The sequence below is a fragment of the Dama dama genome, chromosome 25, assembly GCF_033118175.1.
Source record: "Dama dama isolate Ldn47 chromosome 25, ASM3311817v1, whole genome shotgun sequence".
Taxonomy (NCBI): domain Eukaryota; kingdom Metazoa; phylum Chordata; class Mammalia; order Artiodactyla; family Cervidae; genus Dama; species Dama dama.
In genome coordinates, this window is record NC_083705.1 from 76,177,397 (window position 1) to 76,201,130 (window position 23,734).

General features: G+C 58.1%; 1 protein-coding gene across 1 annotated transcript in view; it reads left to right on the forward strand.

The window, feature by feature from the left end:
- The window catches only part of LPCAT1 (lysophosphatidylcholine acyltransferase 1), a 39,007-nt gene extending 23,740 nt beyond the window's left edge, over positions 1–15,267 (forward strand). The window contains exons 5-14 of the mRNA XM_061129360.1: positions 792–852; positions 1,103–1,161; positions 2,117–2,151; positions 2,924–2,978; positions 4,537–4,619; positions 7,572–7,697; positions 8,243–8,396; positions 8,670–8,768; positions 12,048–12,186; positions 13,239–15,267. Coding sequence (XP_060985343.1) covers positions 792–852; positions 1,103–1,161; positions 2,117–2,151; positions 2,924–2,978; positions 4,537–4,619; positions 7,572–7,697; positions 8,243–8,396; positions 8,670–8,768; positions 12,048–12,186; positions 13,239–13,423 — 996 coding nt within the window. The 3' untranslated portion in view covers positions 13,424–15,267. The remainder of the gene's footprint in view (positions 1–791; positions 853–1,102; positions 1,162–2,116; positions 2,152–2,923; positions 2,979–4,536; positions 4,620–7,571; positions 7,698–8,242; positions 8,397–8,669; positions 8,769–12,047; positions 12,187–13,238) is intronic.
- Positions 15,268–23,734: the final 8,467 nt, after the last annotated feature.

Sequence of the window (23,734 nt, forward strand, 5' to 3'; positions counted from 1 at the left end):
GACCCCTGCTGTGTACACATGTAGTTTTTCTTTTCTATTGAGCCAACCTCGAGAAGCCGGAGCCCCACAGGACTCTCTGGGTTCTGGCTGCTCAGAAAACAGTGACAGCCTTGCTGTGGCCCCCTGCCCATGGACGAGCAACCCCTGGAGGGCTGTGCTTCCAGGGTCCCGGCTGCCACCCACCCCCAAGCATGGCATGACCCTGCCTCCTCCATTCAGCTCACCTGCCTGACCCAGGGTTGGACCAGCCCCCTGGAGCTGGTCTTTCCTCCAGGGCCCAGGGTTGAAAGCAGCGTTATGGGCTGTATTTTCCAGCACGTGGGGGAAGTTAGCTTCCATCCCCCTGCTGGGAGTCAGTACGAGTCAGAGAGATGGGAGATTCCGGTGACAAGGCGTTACCTTTGCTGCTGGTTCTGAGGGTGTCTGCATTGTTGGCCCGGCCCTGGTCCACGAGGCCCCGTCCTCAGCCTCACGCTTCCCATCCGTGCGCCTCTGTCCTGCCTGTGCCGTGGGCTGGTCCGTGTCTGTTCCACGCGGCAGCTCTGGAGGGCACTGTGCGTCCTGCCACTGGGAGACGTGTGCTGTTTGTGTGTCTGCGTTGCTTCCAGATTTTAGTAAAACCAGCAGTCAGAGGGGGAATTCACGAATGCTTCTGTCTGCCTCTTACCTTTCTCCACTGAATGTGATTGAAGTGCCTGAACTATTTCAGGCCCAGAAGCAGCAGGTTGGGAAGTTGGCCCCTGAACCGGCCCTTTGATGCTGAAGTTTTTTTTTTTCCCTCTCATTTCAAGATAATGATTTTTCCAGAAGGCACCTGTACCAATAGGACGTGCTTAATCACCTTCAAGCCTGGTATGTAGTGCCTTAATTATCTTTCTGTCTCTGCGAGAAGGTGGGGAAGGCCCTCACTCCCAGCAAAGTGCCTCAGCCCAGAGGTGTTCTCATATCTGTCTCCTGCGACCCTGGGGTTTGGTCTGAGTGTCCATGGCCAGCCCCCAGTGACCTCTGACCGAGAAGCCCACTCTGTGCTGAGACCCTCCCTGGCCGTACGGGCGGGGACTTGCCGCCACAGAGATGAGACGTATCCCTTCTCCATCCGCAGGTGCGTTCATCCCAGGGGTTCCCGTCCAGCCCGTGGTTTTGCGGTACCCGAACAAACTGGTGAGTGCATTCTCCTGGGCACACAGGTCCAGCGAGTGTCCTGGGCCTGAGAACGGCCTGGTGTTCCAGAGCGTTCCCCCGCACTCGCTCCTGAAGCCCTGCTCTTGTGGGTCAGAGTCCTGGCCCGTCCTTGAGCCGGACCCGTGGGTATGAGACCCCCCCCACCAGGTCTCCTCAGCATCTCTGCCACCCAGTTCACACTCAGGACATTTTAAAACTAAGTCCCGAAGGCTAGAGAGCAGGAGGGAGCGGGGTTAGCCGCCTCCGCTCTCGGTCCTCCGGGGGCACAAGCGCCCTCTTGACGGTGCTCTTGGCAGAGCCCAGCTCGGCTTCCAGGGTGAGCCCCGGACGAGGCCTCAGGCCCCGGTGCCCGTGGGCGCCTCTCCCCGGCCACCCCATCTGTAACCCGCCCTGCCCCAGGCTGCATCCTGCCTCTGCAGGGGTGTGCAGCTCTGGGGTCCCTGCCTGCCTGGTGCTGGCTGTGAGAACCTCCCTGGGGGACCCAAGGTGTATTCGCTCACACGAGCTCCCTTGGGAGCTTTGTCACGACAGGTCATGGCAGGGGGCGGGGGGCTGGTTCAGATGTGGCGGGATCCGTCTGACGTCTGTGGGCCCCAGAGGCTTTCAGCGCCCCTGCTTCCGAGCTGGGCCCGTGGGCCCCAGGTCTGTACGCTGACCCCGTGCCCGCCAGTGTAGACAGACCCGGTGTCTGAACGCCCGTAGAGCCGGCAGCCACGTGGGCTGGTGCAGCCGTCCTTACAGCCCTGAAGAGGCTCGCCCCTTGGTCTGTTTCTGAGAATGAGGATCTGTCACCGGCCTGTAGAGCTCTAGATTTCCCCCTCTCCAGTTTGTTCCATCGGCTCGTTTGAAGCAGGGCGCTGGGCGGCTCTGGGAGGAGGGGGGTCGCAGGGATGAGGGGCTCTGTCAGGACTCACAGCTCCTCTCCTGCCCCCAGGACACCATCACATGGACATGGCGAGGCCCGGGAGCGTAAGTCAGAGCCCACGCTGTCCTCCCCCCAGGCGCCACCGAGCCGCTTACTTTAGGGGTCGCCGCGCCGGCCGGCAGTTCAACCTGGCTGCCCGAGGCGGCCTTCCCCACACCGGGGATCCTGGGACTGAAGTTGATGGTCCTCCCCCCGGCGGGAGGGGAATGGATTCCTCTTCCCACCTGCGTCTGTCAGCTCGCTGGTTGAGCACACAGCTTGACCCCGGAAAGGAAGGGGGTGCACGGGGGCCTGGGCACCGGTGTGTGCTGGTGTTGGGGGGTGGGGGGGCGGCCCTCCCAGGGCCCCTGGCCTGCCCGAGTGGCGGAGGTGGCATCGCCAAGGCTGAAGGGTGGAGTGGGAGGTGAGGAGCCGGGGGGAGCTGGGAGAGAGTCTGGGAATGGGGGTCCTTCAGGTTCCTGGCGAGCTGGGCTTGGAGCGGGCCGTGAAGAGGTGGACAGTGGTAGGGGTGCCACGACCTCGGGCCTGGGGGCCCTGGAGGGGCCGGATGTTGGGGAGACGAGGCGTCCTGAGCCGGAGGCCAAGCAGGGAGTGCGGCCTCGGGTCGCGGCAGGCCGGCGTGGGCGTCTCTGAGGCGCTCAGCCTTGTCCTCAGGGCTGCATTCCCCGTTGAGATTCAGGCCCAGGAAGGCTCAGCGCCTCCTGGAGACCAGCCTGCTCAGGGGTGCCCTCTGCAGGGGAGCGGGGCGTGGAGACCCGGCATCAGAGCTGCAGGGAATTGAGACTTCACCATGCTGTAAATTTGTTCATGTTTAAGGTTGAAAATCCTGTGGCTGACGCTGTGCCAGTTTCACAATCAAGTGGAAATTGAGGTTTGTCCGGATGCGGCGTCCACAGCATCGCGTCGGAGTCTGTGCTGACGTGATGTTTCGCGGTGTCCTGTTGTGCGTGTTATTGCAATGTTGCGTTATGTCATGTTAGGGTCTCCATAGACAGTGTTACCAGGTTGAGGTCTACAGAGATACGATGTTACATCGGGATCTCTACGGGCATGATATTATACTTGATGCTGGTGTCTCTAGGAGGTTACAGGTTATCTGTCTTGCTTTGAACGCTCCATTTCTCATGGCTTCGTAGAGGGCTTCCCAGTGGTTCAGTCAATTTGTGTCTCTTGTATGACCTTTTATCCATTCAGATAGCATTTTAAATATCCGCAGGAAGCTAAGCCCCTTGTTCCCTTATTATGGTTAGCGTAGCTTGACAGCATATAAAGTTTGCACACAAGCAGTTAATGATTCTCTTGACTTACACTTTCACCTGATGCTGACGTGGCTGGCATCGTGCTGCTGAACTTATCACACTCTTGCCCTCTGTTGAATGCCCGGTCAGACCAGGCAAACTGCCCACGAGTCTTCAGCCCGTCTCCAAAGTCCCAGTACCCGTGCTCTCTGCTCAGATAAACATGCCACATTCATGCAGCCTGTAAATTTAATCATGAGGAATAGAGTCTGTTTTCTTAAAAGTGGAATTCACTTGCTACTCCTACATCTGAAAAATGAAAGACTAGTCTTACACAGCATAAAGCTTTTCATTTGTAGAGTAACGCTGAATTTACACATGATCCCAGCCTTCAGCCAGGCTTTCCACTTCAGCAGAAATAAGCCACTTAATAAAGAGCTGAGCTGAAAGGGCCATGGCCCGAGTCCAGGGGCGGCCGGCCCACAGCCCAGGGGGTTTGCTGTGGCTCGTCTGCTGGTGGCCGGGAGGCAGCGGTGGGGCAAGTCTCCGGGGAGGATGCTCTGTTTCAGCCTGGTTTCTAATTTTAAGAGTTGAAACTGTGTGGCTTTGTGACGCCGCTCTGAACTCCTTCCTGTGTCACTCTACAAGATGCCAGTGCTGAGGTCGAACTGCTGCAACTTGCAGAGTTTTTAAAAAGGTAGCAGTGAGAGCCTAGAGCCTTTCCTACGATGGAGCCTGGCCCAAGGCGTGGGACTTACGTACATAAAACACCGTGAGCTTCAGTCACACAGAGACCCGAGTTCCTGGGGCGATTTATCATGCAGTAGCTGTCCAAAAGCTGCTGAGAGCCTCTCAGATGAAACACGAAACTGAGACCATGAGGAATGGGAGCACATGTGTGATTCTTCTGCATCTAAAGACGGAGCCCCCGGGTGAAGTTACCGCACCAAGCCCTGACTCCTGTGTCGAGGGAGTGGTGCTCCTGCTGAGGCAAGGCAGTTTGGGAGTGTGCACACGTGTGTGGGTGTGGGTGTCTGTGTGTGTGCACACGTGCACCTGCTTGAGCAGGAGTGACAAGTCCAGACGATTCCAGCGGAAGGTGCTCTGCCAGGGTGGAGGTCGCGTTGTGGCGGTGATGGTGGAGGGGGGAGTCCACGCTCGTGCCGGTGACCGGCTTCTCTGTACGTGCAGTTCCTTCCGGTGTACACGCCCTCGGAGGAGGAGAGGAAGGACCCCAACCTGTACGCCAGCAACGTGCGCCGCGTGATGGCCGAGTGAGTGAGCCCCGCGCCGCCCCCGCCCCCCAGCGCCGCCGGGTCGGCGCTCCGTGGACGCCCCAGCGCCCGCGGCCTCCCCGGCTCTCATCACTCGGTGACCTTGTCCCCGGCGTCCTGGCCTCGCTGGGGACCAGCCGGCAGCCGGGGCGGGCGATGGGTTTGAACCAGCCTGGTCGAGCGTCAGCCAGAGTGTGCTTGGCCGCACGCTCTGTCTCCCCGTCCTGTTGGCGGACGTTTCTGCTTGTTCAGCCTTCAGAGGATGGGTCATTGCCCCCGAATTCTCTGCATTGCAGCCATCGCTGTGAGCCAGCAGTGCCCGCGGGGCTGTGTCCGTGCGTGCGCGTGGAGACGGGCAGCGGGGCCGTGGTCACGAGCGCACGGGAGGGCCTGGGCTGGCACGTCCTGGCTGCCCTCCTCCTGGAGAGCAGTCCTGAGGTTCTTCCTCCGCAGAGCGCGGGTTTTGTGCAGTTAATCCCGTGGCGCTTAGAGGACGGTGTGCCTGCAACCAGGAGCATGCCCGCCTGAGTTTCCCTGCAGCCCCTGGCTGGTTTCGGGCCCTGGCAGCCTCACCCCAACCCAGGCGTTCAGCCTGCCCACACGCCTCAGAGCCTTCAGCACTGGGAGCAGAGTCTGGGGGGGACACGCCCCCCACCCCGACCCCCGACGCTGACTCTGGGACACAGAGCCGCCAGGCAGCAGGAGGCGCTCGACTCTCAGCTTTTGGGAGGTCAGGGCAGTGAGGGACCCTGATCAGCCCCTGGACAGATATACTCTCCACAGAGTCAGAGGCCTGACAGTTTGGGTGTGATTGTTGTTTTTTTTTTTTTTAGTTTATATTCAGTAAATTAGCTATTAAAAATCTTAAGTACGTACCCTAAGGAAACTCCTGTGTTGTCATACGGTCCGTGTTGGCTCAGTGGAAAAGGACAGATACCCATCGGGTCCTGTCTCGCCTCACGGCTGCAGGAGGATTCCAGAACCGTGAGGGTCCCACCCAGGGTCCCACAGGCTTTGCAGGCAGCCTGGGGACCCTCCGGACCTGCAGCAGCTCTGGCTCCTCTCCCAACACGGCCAGACCTGAGTGCTCTTTAGGGGAGTTCAGCAGCCGCAGAATGGAGCCTTCAGAGTCATTGCCATGGCAACCAGGAACCACAGCCATATCCTCATACCTGCCAGGGACTGGGTCCAGGGCCCTCAGAGACCAAAGTCCAGGGAGGCTCACGCGCCTCGTGTGTGATGGCCTCGCATGCTGCCCCTGTGTCCTCGGATGTGGAACCTTGGATCCGGAGGGCCGACTGTCCCGCCGAGACGAGCGAAAGCCCCCTCGGTTACAGAGACAGGGTTGGCGGGGTCGTTCTCCATACCTGGCAAATTTCCTACTGTGAATGCACTTTCCATAAACGTCAGGAGGAGGCTGCTTTCCATGGAATCTGAGACAGCCTGTGGCATGACCGGGTCCTGCCTCCCTCTGACCCCAGGGCGGTGCCAGCCTGGAGAGCAGGGTGTTCTGCACCCCGAGGGCGGCTTCCTGTCCCTGAAGGCGCCAGATGCGGGCTCCGTCCCTCATGGGAGGAACTGCCGAGGCACCAGGCTGACCCGCGGCTGGGCAGCCCCAGGCCCCAAGTCACTGACGTGTGGGGTCAGCTATTCAGCCTTTGTGTTTAGTGCCGAGTGTGGTACTTCCTGTCATTGCTGTTATTTTGTATTTTGGCTCACTGCTTGGCGCTCGGGATGGTTCCCTGACTAGCAATCGACCCCAGACCTCTGCAGTGAAAGCGCCAAGTCCTAACCTCTAGGCTACCTGGGAGCTCCCCGGATATGCTCTACACACCTCGGCATCCAGAGCACTCAGCGCCCAGTGGCTCCTGTTAAAGGCTCCTACGTGGGGGTGGTGGGTGTTTGCGGGCTCCGTGGGCACCTCATCCCATCCTGCAGGCTTAGGGGCGCCCAGGGGGAGGGTCAGGGCCTCCGACCTCCCTCCAGGCCCAGCTTAGGACCCTCCAGATGTGGCTTCTGGGGGGACCGACAGGAGGGGCCTCACTCCGGCGGGGCTGGGGGCAGGCCTGCGGCTTTTCCCCGCATCACTCCCAGGTGGGAACGGCCGAGGGAAGCCGAGTCTGCCACGCGCCACTGGGTGGACGGGGCCGCCTGTGTCCTTAGCCCCAGGACAGGGAAAGTGGGACTTTGCCAGTGTTCTCTGCATGGCCCTCCATCTGAGCCGGCTGGGCTCCTTCCAGGCCCAGCGCTTACGCCAGAGGACTCATGGGGTGCTGCCTGCCCCGCCTCCTAGGCCGGGGGGTGGGGGTCCCCCAGAGCAGCTCGTCCCCTCACACGTGCGTGTGCCCTCATCCGGCCTTCACACCCTTCTGATGCTGCGGGGCTTTGCCCCCCGATTCCTTTCTCGCAGCTGAGTGCCGGCACACCCCGAGCCGCGCGGACACACTGGGGCCTTTGCCTGGGGAAGCCGCCCATTTCTCCAGCACCCCTGCGCCCCGCGTCTCACCCAGGGGGTCGTTCCTGTTCTTGGGGGGCTGGTTCTCTCCATGACTCTCCCCTCCACCCTGACCACCACCTGTATTCTTATCAGCTTCTACTTTTAATGTGTAACTAAAGCTTCACTGAGGCTGCAGAATGTGGAAACCTAAGCAGAAGTGCCACTTAGGGTGCAGACAGCTTGGGTTGTGTGGAGGGCAGTCTTTTGTTAAAAATGGACGCATTCGGGGGACAGACCGCTCCAGGGCGCCGCGCCCACGGGTCCCAGAGCAGGAAGCAGGACGTCTGAGTCGGCAGGCCTCGCTGTCGCGTGGGTCTCCGCCGCCAGAGCTGAGCGTGCGAGAGGGGCCGAGACCCTGGGCCTCTGCGTGTGACGCTGCTCTTTGGCCGCTCCCTCCCTGGGAAAGCCCCCCTGTTGCCCGGAGGGCAGCTGACCCGGCCCCTCCTCTCCCACAGGGCCCTGGGCGTCTCCGTGACCGACTACACGTTTGAGGACTGCCAGCTGGCCCTGGCGGAAGGCCAGCTCCGTCTCCCCGCCGACACCTGTCTTCTGGAGTTTGCCCGGCTGCTCAGGGGTCTGGGGTGAGTTCCCTGGTCCTCGCTGGCGGGCGCTGAGTCGAGGAGGCTGTCTCTCAGGCACCTGGGACAAAGGAGACCGTTCAGAGGGCACAGGCTTCATGTGGGCCCCGCAGGGTCCCCACCCGGGTACTGATGACAAACCCAGAGGTCACAGGCGGAAGCCAGTTGAAATGATTAACGGTGCTCTTTCTGAGGTTTGGGTTATTTTTTCTTTTTTGAAATGCCAGCATCATTCCACACAACTGTCTTAAACCCTGAATGGCTGGCCTGACTGTCTCTTTATGGACAGCCTCCCCGCCCCCAGCCCCGCCCCGCATCCTAGGAGGGCCGGTCCCAGGGTGGGCCCGTGCACCGTGGGGTCCCAAAGCTTGGGGTCGGGGGCACAGTTGGCCCTCAGTCTTCTAGACAAGCCCCTTTTCCCGAGGACTGACTGCTGCTCTGTCTATGAATCATCTTCAGGGTTTGCTGGGTCTTAAGACATAAAGCTTCCATTTTCAGCATTCTGTGACTTTATTGAAAACAATCCTCCCCTCATTTTTTTTCTTTAGACTAAAGCCAGAAAAACTTGAACAGGATCTGGACAGGCATGCAGAAAGTGCCAGAATGAAGCAGGGCAGGAGGGTGACGCTCCCTGAGTTCGCAGCACAGCTGGGGGTCCCTGAGTCCGAGTCGCTGGAGGACCTGTTCTCCCTGTTTGATGAGGTAGGGGTGGCGGAGGACAGCTGGTTTTCCCTGGGGGCAATTTTGGAAGCAAAGGAGAGACCAGCCTTTGTTGCCCATCTTCCTAGCCACCCTGTCTTTTGGAGTGTTTTGTCCTGTGCTGTCAAGTGCAAATAGAAATTTGGCTTTTAAGTCAATGTTTGTTGGCAAGCACGCCTGTAGTTGGGAGAATTGAAGCAGGTCGCTCAAAGACCCCTGAGTCCATGTGTGCCCTCGGGAGGTGGCGGGGCCCTTGCTAACGGTGTCTGTCCCCAGGGTGGCGGCGGGGAGGTGGACCTACGCGAGTACGTGGTCGCCCTGTCTGTCGTCTGCCGGCCGGCCCGGACCCTGGACACCATCCAGCTGGCGTTCAAGGCAAGTGCGGCGATTCTGCGACCTTAACATGACATGTGGGGTCGGGGAGACACGGGGTTGTCCAACCTGTGAGACACTTTGTAGTCCCTTAGGATGTTGGGGAACTTATTCGTGCGCCGGCTCTTTTCACGTGAGTGTGTACCAGCCATTGCTTGTAAAAAGGCCCAGAAGCGCCTCTGCCCGGTTCCTCCTAGACGAGAGCCCCGCTCACCTTCCCGAGTCCTGCTGGTGCCGAGCAGGACCGCTGGGCCATCTCTCCCCACACAGCCTCCCTGTCAGCCCACTGACTGGAGGGAAGCAGGGCTTCGGGGCTGAAGAGCCACCAGCCCCAGTGTGACTCCGGGCCAGTCTGCTCACGAGGCGGGCAGTGAGTCTGGCAGGCAGGGAAGGGTCATGCTGGGGTCCTGGCCCACCTGGATCCAGCCAGCGGCCCTGAAGGCCGCTCTTGGGGTCAGTCTGCTAGGATGGAGCGAGGCAGGCCTTGCCCGCCGAGAGACAGGCGCCATCTCACACTAGCGAGACTCACAGGCACCTGCTGTGTGTAGGTCCGGGGAGCCCTGTCCCTCGCTGGTGGGGAACGCCGTCTCTGCCTTCCAGCCCCAGCAGGCCTTTCCCACGGCTGGGAGGGACCCCACAGCGCAGGGTGGCTCCACCAGTCCGGGCAGAGGAGTTGACGGGCAGCATCAGTGCTTGGTGGACCAAGACCAGGAAAACCCGTCCTCGTTCTCTGGCCTCAGCGGGCACCTCTCGGGGCCCATCGCTCCTGTGCCAGCCCCGCCCCGTTGGGCGGCCCCGCGGCAGCTTCACTGACATGGCTGGGTAGAATCTGCCGTCACGATGGCGGCTGGTGGGGGGGCGGGCGACCTGCTTTCAGCACAGCAGCTGAGCACGAGCATGAACTGCTAGGGCGTCCACCCCGGGGCCAGATGCACGGCCGAGGGCGGCAGGGCTGCCTGAGCAGCTGACCTGAGGGTCCCGGTGGTTCTCCGCAATGGCCTCCCCTGCAGGGACTGCCCCTCCCAGGCTCCCCAGAAAGTGGGCGGCCCCTGTGTCTGGCATCCCTACAGGGTGCCCGCGTGTCCTGCTCGTGTGGACGGCCTACTCCACCTGAGGTCGACGACCCACAGGCTCCGCCTCCGTCCCCACCCACAGCCCAGGATTGGGGCGTGTGTGAGCAGGTGCGGGGCAGGCAGCCCTGAGATGTGATGAGGAGGGTCTGCGAGGTGCCCTGCCCGGGGATGCGGACACGCCTGTGCCTGTCCCCCTGGGCTGATGGTTGAGACGCAGCATTATGGCGGAGTTCAGGCTCCCAGAGGCCCTCGCCAGTGCTCGCAGGCAGCGTAACGTACTTCTGGGTCCCTTGTCTCCACCTTCTCTACTACCGTCATCGATTCAGTTCAGTCGCTCAGTCGTGTCCAACTCTGCGACCCTGTGAATCGCAGCACGCCAGGCCTCCCTGTCCATCACCAACTCCCGGAATTTACTCAAACCCATGTCTATCGAGTCAGTGATGCCATCCAGCCATCTCATCCTCTGTCGTCCCCTTCTCCTCCTGACTTCAGTCTTTCCCAGCATCAGGGTCTTTTCAAATGAGTCAGCTCTTCGCATGAGGTGGCCAAATATTGGAGTTTCAGCTTCAGCATCAGTCCTTCCAATGAACACCCAGGACTGATCTCCTTTAGGAAGGACTGGTTGGATCTCCTTGCAGTCCAAGGGACTCTTCACGAGTCTTCTCCAACCCCACTGTCCGAAAGCATCAATTCTTCGGTGCCCAGCTTTCCTTATGGTCATCATCATGTGAAACTGCAGATACGGTCGTGGTACAAACCCCACCAGCTCAGGAAGGTGAGGGGGGCAACCCGGGGCCTGGTCCTCCCGTCACAAGTCCAGTGCCTCCTGGCCTTTCTCAGACAGACGGCAGGGTCATCTCGGGACGCAGAGACAGAAGTCCCCTCGCTTTCGGCATCACAGCTTCAGGCCTCAGGCCCGCTGGTCCCCCTGCAGCAGCTCTGAGCGCTGGTGGGTGCGAGGCGCCCGCGGGCCGGGCTGGACTGTGGGGGTCTGGAGGCTGCAGAGAGGTTTGTCTGCAGGTGGTCTGGTCTGACGCATATAAAGAGCGAGATACGAGGGGACTAGGCCAGGGGCGGAGCGGGCTGGGCCCCGGGAGCGGTGGAGGCGGCCCTCCAACACAGAAGCGCCTGGCAGCGGGTCTCCCACCTGCGGAAGGCTGTGTGAGCGGGTGGCCGGCTCGTATCGCTGACAAAAGCCAGTGAGCCCCTGGGGGCGCCGGGCAGGGCCCGAGCTTTGCCTGACCCAAGGAGCAGGCGTCCTGCCCCGGGGAGCCCGCCTCCAGGCAGGAGGGTAGAGTGGACGCTCCAGAGGTTGTGGGGTCCAGGAGCAGCTGGGCCTGGGGGCCCCTGGGTCACAGTGGGGAGCTGAGCCCACAGGCAGCACGGGGACCCCCAGCTCTGCTGCAGCCCCGGTCAGCCTCGGGGGTCAGGGGGCCTCCTCCAGAACCAGGCGGGAGGGGCGTCGGGAAGGTCGGCTGCAGAGGGACGGCGGCTGCAGGCGGGTCTCAGCCCAGTGTAACCAGGGCTATGGCTGCACCGGCCCGTGTGGCCTCACTGATTGCAAGGCACCCACAGTGATGACCGTCAGGGGGCGCCCACAGCGATGACCGTCAGGGAACCTCGAGAGGACAGGCCCATCACCCTCAGGTCCTGGAGGGCCCATGGCGCGGGTATAGCCAAGTCACAGGGAGAGAATGGGTCAGGCTCTGCCTTTGTGGGGGGTAAGGATGGGGCCTGGGGCTTGGGGATTCATTCTTCAGCGGTGAATTCAAAGCCGAAGGGGGAAGTTAGAGGAGGGAGAGGGGGTCACTGCAGTGGTCCGCTGTGTGGGTCACCAGGGCTCCTTGGAAGGGACCTCGGGGGCTGAGGGCCGGCCTAGCTCCTCACCCTGCGGTTTTGCCAGTGACCACGTGTCACGGCCGTGGTGTGTTCACCCAGGGGAACGTCTGAAGCGGGCGCCTTGCAGGCACCTGCCGAATGCCAGGCGATTGCGCTGCAGTGCCCGGAGCACCGTGTCTGGTGGATTTAAGACATAAGAGCGGGGAACTGAAGGCCCGAGGGTTGGGTCGTGGAGCTGGGCGCCAACCGTCCAGACTCTGTGGGCTCTAGTGGTCCCGACCCTATGGGGTCCGGCCCAGTCCAAGAACAGGAGCAGTCCGGGGCCGTGGGGCAGATGTACGGGTCACAGGACGCCCGCCCCGCCCCGCAGATGTACGGGTCACAGGACGGCAGCGTCGACGAGCACGCCCTGTCCAGCATCCTCAAGACCGCCTTGGGGGTGGCCGAGCTGACGGTGACCGACCTCTTCCGGGCCATAGACCAAGAACGGAAGGGCAGGATCGCGTTTGGTGAGTGGCCGGGAGCCGGGGAGGACACCCCCGTGCGAGGTGGGGCGCCCCACTCCCCTGCCCCGCCCCGAAACCGGGCAGGGCTGCGGCGGGGCTCCCTGTCTCCTCCGCGGGCGGTTAACGGGCTCGTTCCGCGTCTGGCCATGAAGCAGATGCCCTCCCCAGCGTCTGCCGGGCGGAGATCAGAAGGTCCCTGGGGCCAGGAGGGGTTCCGCCCTGACGCCTAGGGCACCTCCTCTCCGGGGGGCTTGGCCCTGGCACCTGTTGCCACACACGGTGGGACAGCTGCGCGCCTCAGGCGGGAACCCACCCGGGGACGAGGCCTGGGCTGCAAGGGCAGCAGGAGCCTCCGAGGGTGGCGGGCTCATCAGAGGATGAGCGGTAATCTCCCTGAGATAAGAGCAGAGTTTGCTCAGGAAAGGTCATCGTGCGCCTCTTGTTTGGCTGTGTTTTTAAATCACAGCCAAATGTCAGGAGGAGCCGCCGGGCCTCGCTTTGGCTGCGCACGCCTGCGGTAAAGGGGCCACGCCTCGCGGGGAGCAGGGGCTGTCGCGGCTCTGAGCCCCCGAACTGCAGACCCCGTGGAGGCTGTTCCCATCAGCCGAGGGAGCACGGGCGCTTCTCTTCAGCCTCCTGGAGCCTGCGGCGCCCCGACCCGGGGCTCAGAGCATCGCCGCGCCCCCAGGGTGCCCCACCCCGAAGCTGGGACCCAGAGTCACCGGGAGACACAGCGCAGGCCCCGCGAGGGCTCGGGGGACGGTGCGCCCGGTGTCCCCAGGGCACAGCCGAGTCCATCTCAGGACGCTGCGCACCCGGGACACACCCCGGAAGTGACCCTTCAGTTCCCCCGAAGCGGGCGTGGCCGAGGCGTTGTGGCGGCCGCCAGGGTCTCCGCAGGGACTAGGGCGCCGCAGAGAAAACAGGCGCGGGGCCTCCGGGCCGTGCACGCAGATCCCAAGACGCCCCCGGGTGTGAGGGGGGCGCCCGGGAGAGACGCTGGGCTCGAGACCTTCGCCCCCGAGCTCTTAACCAAGGTGCCTGTGTCTCTCCAGCCGACTTCGAGAGGTTCGCGGAAGCGAACCCCAACTTCGCGGAGGAATACCTGTACCCCGAGCAGACGCGCCTTCGGAGCTGCGCCCGGACGCCCCCGGCTCCCACCCCCAATGGCTTCTGCGCCGATTTCAGCCCCGAAAACTCAGCCGTTGGGACGGAGCCTGTTCGCAAGAAGCTGGACTAGGGAGGCAGGGTCTGGGGAGACCAGGCCTGTGCGCAGCCGCCAGCCGGTCTCACTCTCCCGCGCGTGCTGCCCCTGCCCTGCCCTCGGGGCGGGCCGGGCCGGGCCGGCTGGACCTTGCACGCCGGAAGGAAAGCCACAGCAGCTCGCGGGGCGGCTTCCGCGCCGCTTCCAGGCAGCAGTCGGGGGCCCGCGGTTGCTTTGTCCTCACCTCGAGCCCCGGTTCTGCCCCCATTCTCTCCCTCGGGCCTTCCAGTCTGGTCCAGTCCTGTCCGGGCAGCACGGGCCGGCGGCCTCCATGGGCACTTCAAGGCGGCACTCCCGCCCGCGTGTCGATTCCAACAGTCTCCGCCGCCCTCTGCGGAGGAGGGCAGGGCTGCTGTCCGATTTTTAAACGTTTCTATATTTGCAGGAGCTCATGAGTCTTTTGTAAACTTCATTTAGATACTTCAGGAAACATTCAGCCTTTTTTTTACAAGAAGAGAATCGTTTTTCTACTTCGTTTTCCTTTGAGGGTCAGAGGATATTTATTTATAGGCCCTTTTTTGATAGATCCTGGGGCTCTTTGGAGCTTTGAGTTGACCTTCTCTCCAGCTCCTCCCATCCAGGCAGCCCCCCTGCCCCGCCCCTGCGTTGGGGCGCCACAGGCACCCCGTCTGGAGCTGCCTTCCTGCAGCACCAGCCCTTTTCAGCCCCGCTACTCTTACACCAGCTTGGGGTTTCTGTTCTGGGGTGACCGGATCCACGTCACCGACTGCAGGCTGCGACCAGAGCCCTGAGCGTGGGGAGGGGAGGCCGGCCTCGGTGGAGACCAGCAGGTGGCTCCTATCTCCCCGAGGGCACCGGCAATCCCCGGGAGGCTCCACCAGCTGCTGACTCCCCCCAGCACCCCCCTTTTGCCCCAGGTTTCCCGGGGCAAGAGCCAGAGCAGCCTCAGGGAAGGAAGGTGTGGGGAGCAGGTGGTGGGTTTCAGGGAGACCCGGGGGCTGGGGTACCTCTCTGTGCCCGGAGGTGGGGGGCGGCAGCTCCGGGCTCACAGAGGGGCTCCAGGGGCCTCCTTCACGGTCACGAAATCACCTTGATTCATTTCCTCAGGACGTGATTAGAAACGTCTCCTCAAAGCACAATGACAACCACACGGAGTGTGTTCCCGGAGCACAGCCTCTGGGTTTGTTTGGGACTTTTTTTTTTTTTTTTTTAATTTCTAAGGCGATTGGATTTTCTCTTGGGGCCATCACCATGGAAAGTGACCACCAGGGCTGGAATTGCAGAGCAAATATTTACTGACTTCCTGAGGCTCAGAGATCTGCATGTCGACCGACAGATGGACAGGCGTCAGGAAAGAAAACCCCCTTTAACTTCTGTTCATTCCAGAGCCCCTCCAGCCCCGCGCTGGGCAGAGGGCACCTGACATCATTCCAGGGCACTGGCCCGCTGGACACAACACTTCTAGCACAGCCTTGGCAGCGAACAGGACTGAGGTCGTGACCATAGAGCGCATGAAGGTTCATCTTTACAAGACAAAACCCTGCGCCCGGCTATGAAGGAGGTGAACGAGCCAAGATGTTCTGAGCAGGGGCGTCAGCCTGCGTCTGTGCATGAAGGGTTTTTGAATGAAACGCTGCCATGCGTTTTCAGGAAAAAAATCTCTGATAAACAGACCTTGAATGGATGTTTGTTCCTCCTGATTCTCTTTTCTCTTTCGTAGTGACTTAGGGTCGTGGGTTCAGAGCTGTGAATGTACAGAGCTCGGGGGTGGATGCCCCGTGCGTGGGACCAGGAGCTGCGAGGGGCCCACCGCCTGCAGGGGCCCCGCTGGGTGCTGGGGGTGGGGGGGTGGGGCAGGCAGCTCCAGAACAACCAGAGGTTTTCAACAGAACGAATAAAACATAACGTCTTAAATGCTTGAGGATGTATTTTCTTATGTGTGTTGTTTTTTTTAGAAAGACAAGAGCAGACGTGACTCAGGCTGTCACAGGAGCACCATCTGGCTGAGGTTTCTTGGTGCTTTTCTAGGAGGCTAGGAAAGCACGGTCATTGAAATTCCGTAGGAAACACTTTCTGGGTAACAGGAGGGTCTGGATGTTTCGCGCTTACATGGACAGCGGCGGACATTTCCCAGAACTCAACCTCCTAGGCTGTTTGCAGACCTGCAGTGTCAGTTTCTATTCTTTCTCTGTGAAACTCACACCTTCTTCATAGGCTGTTGAGCAGAGACAGTCAGGGATCTTGAATTCGGGCCCATTGAATCAGTAAAGGATTTAGAAATAGAAGGAAGAGCTGAGGTACTGCAGCCCCAAAAGCTGAACGTCATGAGTCTTGAACAGGGGGTGCTGCCAAGAGCAGCAGGCGCCCGGTGACCGCACTGTCCATCCCTGCGGCCACTCGGTGTCCATCCTGACCTCCCTGTGAGGCAGTGACTCCCGTGATGATATAACCCCTCCTCCACACGTTCACTTCACTTCTGCTGAGAAAGTGGGGTCCCACTGCCTCCACTTCCATTCAGGGGAGTTCTTCTTGTGCCAGCGGACAGCATCGGATGCTCTGTCACATGGGAAACTAGGTGATAAAGTTCCCACTCACCACCACTGCTGTTCCCGCTGTAAAACGAGAGGATGTGTATGTAGACACATGCATGTACATGTGTGTGCACGCACGTGTGCACACAGGTACCCACACGCATGCATGCACACATGGGCATGCATGTGTACATGCATGTGTCTACATACACATGCACACGTGTATACACAGGGACACGTGCACATACCTCTGTGTACACAGGCCTGTGCACATGTGCACACCCATGCATGCACACATGCATGTCCATACATGTGTACACGTGCGCACATACACATTTGCCTGCACATGTACACACGCATGCACACATGTGCCCGCATGCACGTGCATACATGTGTACACACAGGCACACAAACATACATGTACACATTCATGTTCACGCACACATGCCAGTCAAGAAAGCAGTCACTCAGGCACTGCAGTCCTGCCTCCCGGGGCTGGTGTGTGGCTGAGACTGGTATTCTCTGCTTCCTTCCCCCACCCCACCCCCGCCCCCGTGCCATGGTCCCCACATACCTTGACCAGTCAGGTCTTTCCCAAGAGAAAGGAGTCACATTTTCTTTCCAAAGCACCTGGAGCCTTTGTGGTCTTGCCTCCACTGGTCACGGGATCAGCTGGGAAAGAGCTGAGAGGCGCCCAGAGGGTCCCCTGCCCGCCACGCTGTCGTTAGCATCTGTCACAGGGCGCCATCCTGTTACCTCACTGGCAGGAGGACCCCCAACAGCTGTGACCACCTAAGCTTGCAGGGCAGTGGCCCCACCATGTCCCTAAGTAGGAGCATCCCAGCCGGGGGAACTGAGCCCTTGAAGACGGACGAGCCCGGAGCGGCAGAGAAGTTTCAGGGCAGTGACAGGTGACCCTCACTCACTGTCCCCAGGCGCTTCCCCCTCCGCGCATCCCCACATCCCTGTCTGCCCGCGTAGCCCCTCTCCTGGGACCCACCAGGCGGACGCTCGGGGAAGGGAGAAGAGGCTGACGCTTCTGCAGAAGCGCAACGCCAGCCCCGCTTACGTTTCCCAGCCACTGTGCACCACCTGACCCCCAAGCCCCACAGGCCAGACATGTGTCCAGCGGACGGCGAGCCAGGACATCCCCAGACAGAGCCACGCGGGTCCCTGGGGTCACCAGGAGAGAAGAGCTTCCCCTCGGCTCCTCCCAACACCCCCACCCCGTGTCACAGGCATGGGCCCTGCCGAGACCAGCTCCACACACACCCGACGTGCCACGGGCACCCGGTTAGGACCGACCCCGGCACTGAGGCGTCAGACGCTGACCCTCTGTCCATCAGGCTGGTGCTTCTGGTGGGGACCTGCTCAGAGTGCCAGGCTTCCCTTGCAGTGAACGTCCCTTGCCGACGTAACCCGAGGTGGGAGGTCAGCGGTGGTGAGCTCTGCCCTCGGTGCTGGAGGAGGCTCGGAGATGGGGGTGGGGGACAGGGACAGCATTACGACAGGACAAGCCCTTCCCCTCCAGGACACGAGGGGCCGGGGGGGTGGGTGGGGTCTGGCAACAGCCAGGCCGGCCTTGGCTGCTCTTGGCTCAGCTCTGGGTGGGGCGTGTGCATCACCCCACCCCCTCTGTCCCTTGTCACCCGTACTCGCTGGGTTGGCTGGAAAGAGAGGCCACAGCCACCACCCAAGTCCTACCCTGGACGGGGTACCTGAGATGCACGCTGCAGGGCAAACACCGTGAGCCCCTCGTGTGCATCCGACGGAGCACAGACGGAGGAGGCCGACCCAGAGCGGCACTAAGGGTCCCATCACGGGAGACGCCAGTCCCAGAGAGGGGTGTAGGACAGAAAAAACATTGAACAAATGTTAGCCAGACTTCTCCCAGATCTATCAGCTCAGACAGCCAAGAAGCTGCATTAGCCACAAACAGAAGAAATACAACAAAAATACTGCAAGGCTCATCACAAAAGGTTCTGGAAGCCGCTGGTAAAGAGAACCTTAAAGGCAGCCAGAGAAAAAGAAAATATTGCTGTGGAAACAGGTAAGCACAGGACACACGTGGGGACCCGACTCTGCAGAAAAGACGAGTGTTACCTGAAGCGGGGCTGTGAACACTTAAAACGCAGGTGAGCCTCCAGAGAAAGCAAAATAAAAACAAGAGGGAGGACTTCCCTGGTGGTCCAGTGACTAAGGATCAGTATGCCACTGCAGGGGACATGGGTTCAATCCCTGATTGGGGAAGATCCCACAACCGTGGGCAGCTCCGCCCGAGCACCAGGACTACAGACGTCCGCGGTCTAGAGCAGGCTCTGCAACGAGAGAAGCCAGTGCAGTGAGAAGACTGCACACCCCAACTCGAAAAAAGCCCGCGTAGCAACAAGAGGCCTGGCACAGCCAAAACTAAATAAACAAAAAATAAACAATTTTTTTAAAAAACATATTGCTATAACTAATAAACCTATGGTAGAAATAAAATGGAATATTTTTGGATAATAATTTCATCCAAACTAAGCAGGACAGTAAAGAAAAGAACAGGTAATACAAATAGAAGACAAACAGCAAATGGTAAAATGAAACCAACCACACTAGTAATTACATCAAATACAGACCCAAAACTCCTAAAGGACAGTTGCTAGGCCAAACTAAAAAACAAACGAAAAATTCTAACTATATGCTTTTTAAACACATACTGAAAGTTAAAAAACAGGAAATATATGTAATATGCAAACATAACTCTGAGACAGTTGATACGGCAGGATTAATACTGCACTAAGTGACCTTTAAGATGAGGCGGATTACGGTGTCAAGGCAAACACCGCAGCTGATAAAGGGTTCAGCTCCCCCGAAGGACCAGTCATCCTAAAGGTGTGCATCCCCAGCAACGCAGCTCGGAATGTGCTAAGCAAACACAGACAGCATGAACAGAGGAAACAAATAAATCAGCAAAGAGAACTGGAGATTTTTCACATAATTCTCTCAGTAATCGATAGACCCACCAAGGAAAGAAGTGCAATTATGTAGAAAATGTGAACAACCTCGTTTACCAAACTTAGTTGCTATTAAAAATGCACATGAAGCAGCTGACAAAACAGACTCTTTGCCTGGCTCAAGGGTAACTCTCATTAAACCTCAAGACATTTACGGCCGGTGCTGTCTGTCCTCTGATCAGCAGGAAGCCTCCTGTTCCAGGGGCAGAACCCAGCTCCACACTCTGACTGCACACGTGTCTGGCCAGGTCTGCGGGCCGAGGGTCGGTCTCTGTCATGGGGTCGTCAAGAGCTGCTCAGGCTCTGATTAGTTCAACTTAACAGAAGTTAATGAGTCCACAATTTCGCTTCTGGTCAAGATGGAGGAGCAGTGGCTGGTTTCACCTCTGTCCTGGAAGAGGTGATCAGTGCAAACTCAGATGGGTTTTGCCTGAACCATCAGGAAATCGTAGCCCCTCAGCCAAACAAGATGCTGGTCCCAGCACACAGAGCTTACGACCGAGACCTGAAAGAATGACCAAACTCTTTGCAAGGAGCTTGCCTGCAGCCCAAAGTTCCAGAATATTCAGAGGGATATACAACTACCCAGCACCCAAAGGGTCAAGTTCACAATGCTCTGCCTCCCATCACAGGTCACGTAGGTGCAAAACTCCAGGCAAGATGACCTGTCATCAACAGAAACAGACCCAGAAGTGACTCAGGTGATGGTATTAGTAGATGAGAGCATTGACGATCACTATGCAAAATCGCTGGACTCTGTGTTCAAATGCCGGCTGGAAGCAAGGCTGGCCACGGTGGAAATGCAAAAGGTGTCTTTTAAAAGACACAAATCTGGACTTCCCTGGCAGCTCAGCGGTAAGGGACCCACCTGCCAATGCAGAAGATATGGGTTCTGTCCCTGGTCCGGGAAGACCCCACAGGCCCCAGAGCAGCTGAGCCTTTGCACAGCTATTGACCCAGCGCTCTAGAACCCAGGAGCCTAAACCACTGAGCCCATGCGCTGTGAGCACTGAAGCCCTGGCGCCCACACTCCAGAGAGAAGCCTGAGCACTGCAAACGGGGAAACCCGCACGGCAGCGGGACTCGGCACAGCCCAATGTAGATGCAGAGACAAGATGTAAAAAGACAGATCTGAACCCTGCAGACATGAGCCACAACGTCTGCAATGCAAGACACCCCGGCTGGGAGGAAGGGAGACTGACCTCACAGAAGGGACGGCAAGTGACCTCGAAGGGCAGCAGCAGGAGCTGGCCAAACCAAAACAGAGGCAAGAGGCAACTAACCGAGCATCCGTGAGTGCGGGACTTCACGTCGCCTGACAGACCTGCCGCTGGAGTCCCCACAGGAGAAGGGCGGACAGAAAAATATGTGAAGAAATACTTTCCCAAGTTGGATACAAACTATAAAGCCCTGGGTCCAAGAAGCGTAAGGATTCCAAGCAGGAGTGCCATGGAGGAGACGCACCAGGAGCATCGTAACCAAATGCTTAGACCAGACGAGGAACAGAGAGTCAGCAGGGCCAAGGGCTCAGAGCAACAGGCGAGCAGAGAGCGGAGCCGCACCCCGCAGCATCCACGAACAGAGGACGCTTCACGCAGCAAAAGCATCTCTTTTTTTAGCGTGTATTTTAATTTTAATCTCTTTTAACACCAAAAAAAGAAAAAGAACCCAAAGAAAAACAAAAGTGTTTCTAAACTCAAAAGCTGAAAGAATCCATCGCCAGCCGGCTGGCATACCTCACGGCACAGTGAGAATGCAGGTCCTCAAGCCTGAAAGTGACTCCGCTCCGGACTCGGGCCTGCGGGGGCTCAGCCGGAACCACGTGGGGGACAGAAGCACTGCTCCTCGTTGTTCAGAGCTCTGTCCACAGTGGTTATCTGAAGCAAAGGTGACGACGCATCCCGGGGTTCATGACACACAGGTGATGATGCGACGGTGGCCAGGAGGGGTGCCGAGCAGCAGCCCCGGGTCGGCGCAGAGGCGGCGTGCAGTGGTGTGGCGTCACGGAAAGGCGACGCCGGAGCAGCACAGCAAAGAGACACGGCTCAGAGTCCAGCAGAGGAGGCAGACACGGACTCAGAAACAAAACTCCCAGCCTGAAGGACAGCAGAAACATTGGTAAAGGGGATGGAGGGCACGGTGCCGTACGTGGTGGGCTTAACCCAACTGTTTCAGCACCACGTTAAACATAAATGGTCATGGACCCTCAGTGATCAGCGGAAGTCATCAGATAGGATGTAAAATGAGACCTGACCACGTAATGCCAGCAAGCACACCTATCACGGATACCAACGGGCCAAAGGAAAAGGGCGGTGCCAACCGCATCAAGAGAAGGTGGGGTGGACATCAGGCTCAGACCCCCGGTGGTCAGCCCAGGGTCTAAGCGAGGTCATGCACAATAAGAATGTCGCTCCCAGGAGGACATGGTGACCCTGAGGTGTGCGGCTGACAAGAGGGCTTCCCCGTGAACGACACACGTCGGCAGGGCCGCAGGGACGCAGAGGCCAGCCCACACGGCCGTGCCTCAAGTTCTCAGCACGTCTCTCTGCGTGACCCACAGGACAAGGAAACGAAACCGACCTACACTTGACACCACGGGAGCGTCAAACGGGTCCTACACACAAGGGCGCAACCTAAAACTTAAAACTCTCAGAGAAAAACTTAGGAGAAAAATTTTTGCAATCTTGGGTGAAGTAAAAATTTCTCAGATACAGCACTAAAAGCAGGATTCATTTAAAAAACTGGTAAGTTGGGCTTCATCAAAAGTAATAACTTCTCTTCTTCAAAAGACTCAATTAAGAGAATGAAAAGACAATCCAAGATTGCAAAAGATGTTTGCAAGTCATCTATCTGATGAAGGACTTGTATCCAGAATATATAAAGAACTCTCAAAACTCAACAGTTGTATAAGAATCTAACCTAACAAGCGGGCCTCCCTGGTGGCTCAGAGGGTAAAGAATCCGCCTGCAATGCAGGAGACCTAGGTTCGATCCCTGAGTTGGGAAGATTACCCTGGAGAAAGGAATGGCTATCCACTGCAGTATTCTTGCCTGGAGAATCCCATGGACACAGAAGGAGCCTGGCGGGCTCCAGTCCATGGGGTCACAAAGAGTCAGACACGACTGAATGACTAACACCTTCACATAACATAACAAACAACCCGAATGTGCATAAGATTTAAACAGCCACTTGACAAGAAGTGATGAGGATGGCAACCACACACAAGAGGGACTGCAAAACACTTTAGTCACTAGAGAAATGCCAGTTTAATCTGTCCCAAGATTCTGCTGCACGCTTATTACAATGACTAAAATTTAAACATTTAAATCAAGTGGCCATTCTAAGTGTTGACAAGGACACAAAGCAAGAGAAATACTCATACACAGTGCTCACAGAAACGTCAAATGGCATCGCATCACCACTTTGCAAAACAGTTAGTTTTAAAAAACAGTTAAATGCACATCAACACAAATGGCCCAGCCATCCCACAGCTAAGCTCTTACTCAAGAGATGGAAGCACATGTCCACACAGAGGCTTGTATGCAAGTGTTCACAGGGGTTTTATTTGTAAGATCCAAATGTCCATCAACCGGTGAAGGGGTGAATAGATGACGCTCTATCTATAATGATGGAATACTAGTCAGCGACAAAAGGAAATCACTGACTCAGGAAACAGCACAGATTCAACTTAAATACGCCGGAGGGAGGAAGGGACCAAAAAAAACCAGTCCTTATGGTGTGGTGCCAATAATATAAAATTCCAGGAAGAATACAGGATCTGTAGCTGGCAGACAGTGGTTGCCTGAGTGGGGCGGGATAAAGGAGGATACACAGGGGCATGAGGAGGGTCTGAACACAAGGAATATTATCCTCACGGTGCTGTTCTGTGACCACAGAAACCTCCCAAATTGTGCATTTCACATCCGTGCAGTCATGGTTCATCGTGCAATAAAGCTGTAAAGCAAGGGCATGAATGGCAAGATAATGACAGAAAATAAGATCAGCTTTATGTGGGTGGTTGGGTCACAAAATGTCCTGCAATCTTGGTCTTTTTTCAGCAGTGTTTTGGCTATCCTGAGTCCCTATACATTTAGGAACCAACTGGTTGAGCTCTTCAAAAAAGCCAGTTAGAATTTCGGTTTGAGAAGAATTGGCATCTTCGTGACACTAAGACTTAAGATCATGGATGTGGTCTCTCCACTTCCTTCAGCCTTTTAGTTCTTCAGCAATGTTTTCAACATTTGTGTCTTGCACACACATGGCAGTTTGTTTTGGATCCTATTCAAAATGAAATTATTATGAGTTTTATTTTACGGTAGCTTGCTACTGGCACACAGAAACACAACTGATGTTTATATATCCAGGGACCTTCTAACTTCCCTTGTTAATTCTAGCATTTGTCTTGTAGATTCACTCAGACTGTCTCCATAGGTGATTACGTCATCTGCAGATAAAGCTCTTATCATTAATTTCTCAATTTCTGTGCTGTCTCCACGATACACGAGCCAATGCGAAAGAATCACGGAGGCCCACACCTCTGACCCTCCCCGCTTCTCAGCTCAGGGTGCCCTACTGGGGTGTCTGCCCCCAGGACGATTCCCCTCCCTGCTGAGTGCAGCTGCCTCGCTGGCGGGGTCAGCACACGTCGGAACCCATGTCCTTCTGCGGTCACATGGTCGTGAGACGGGCCCTGCCGCCCGGGGATGGGCTGACGGAGTGCCACCGATGGGGGCGGGGGCAGCGCGCCTCAGCTCACAGCGAGTCTCTGTCCCAGCTGGGCAGATGAGCGAGCATTCCAA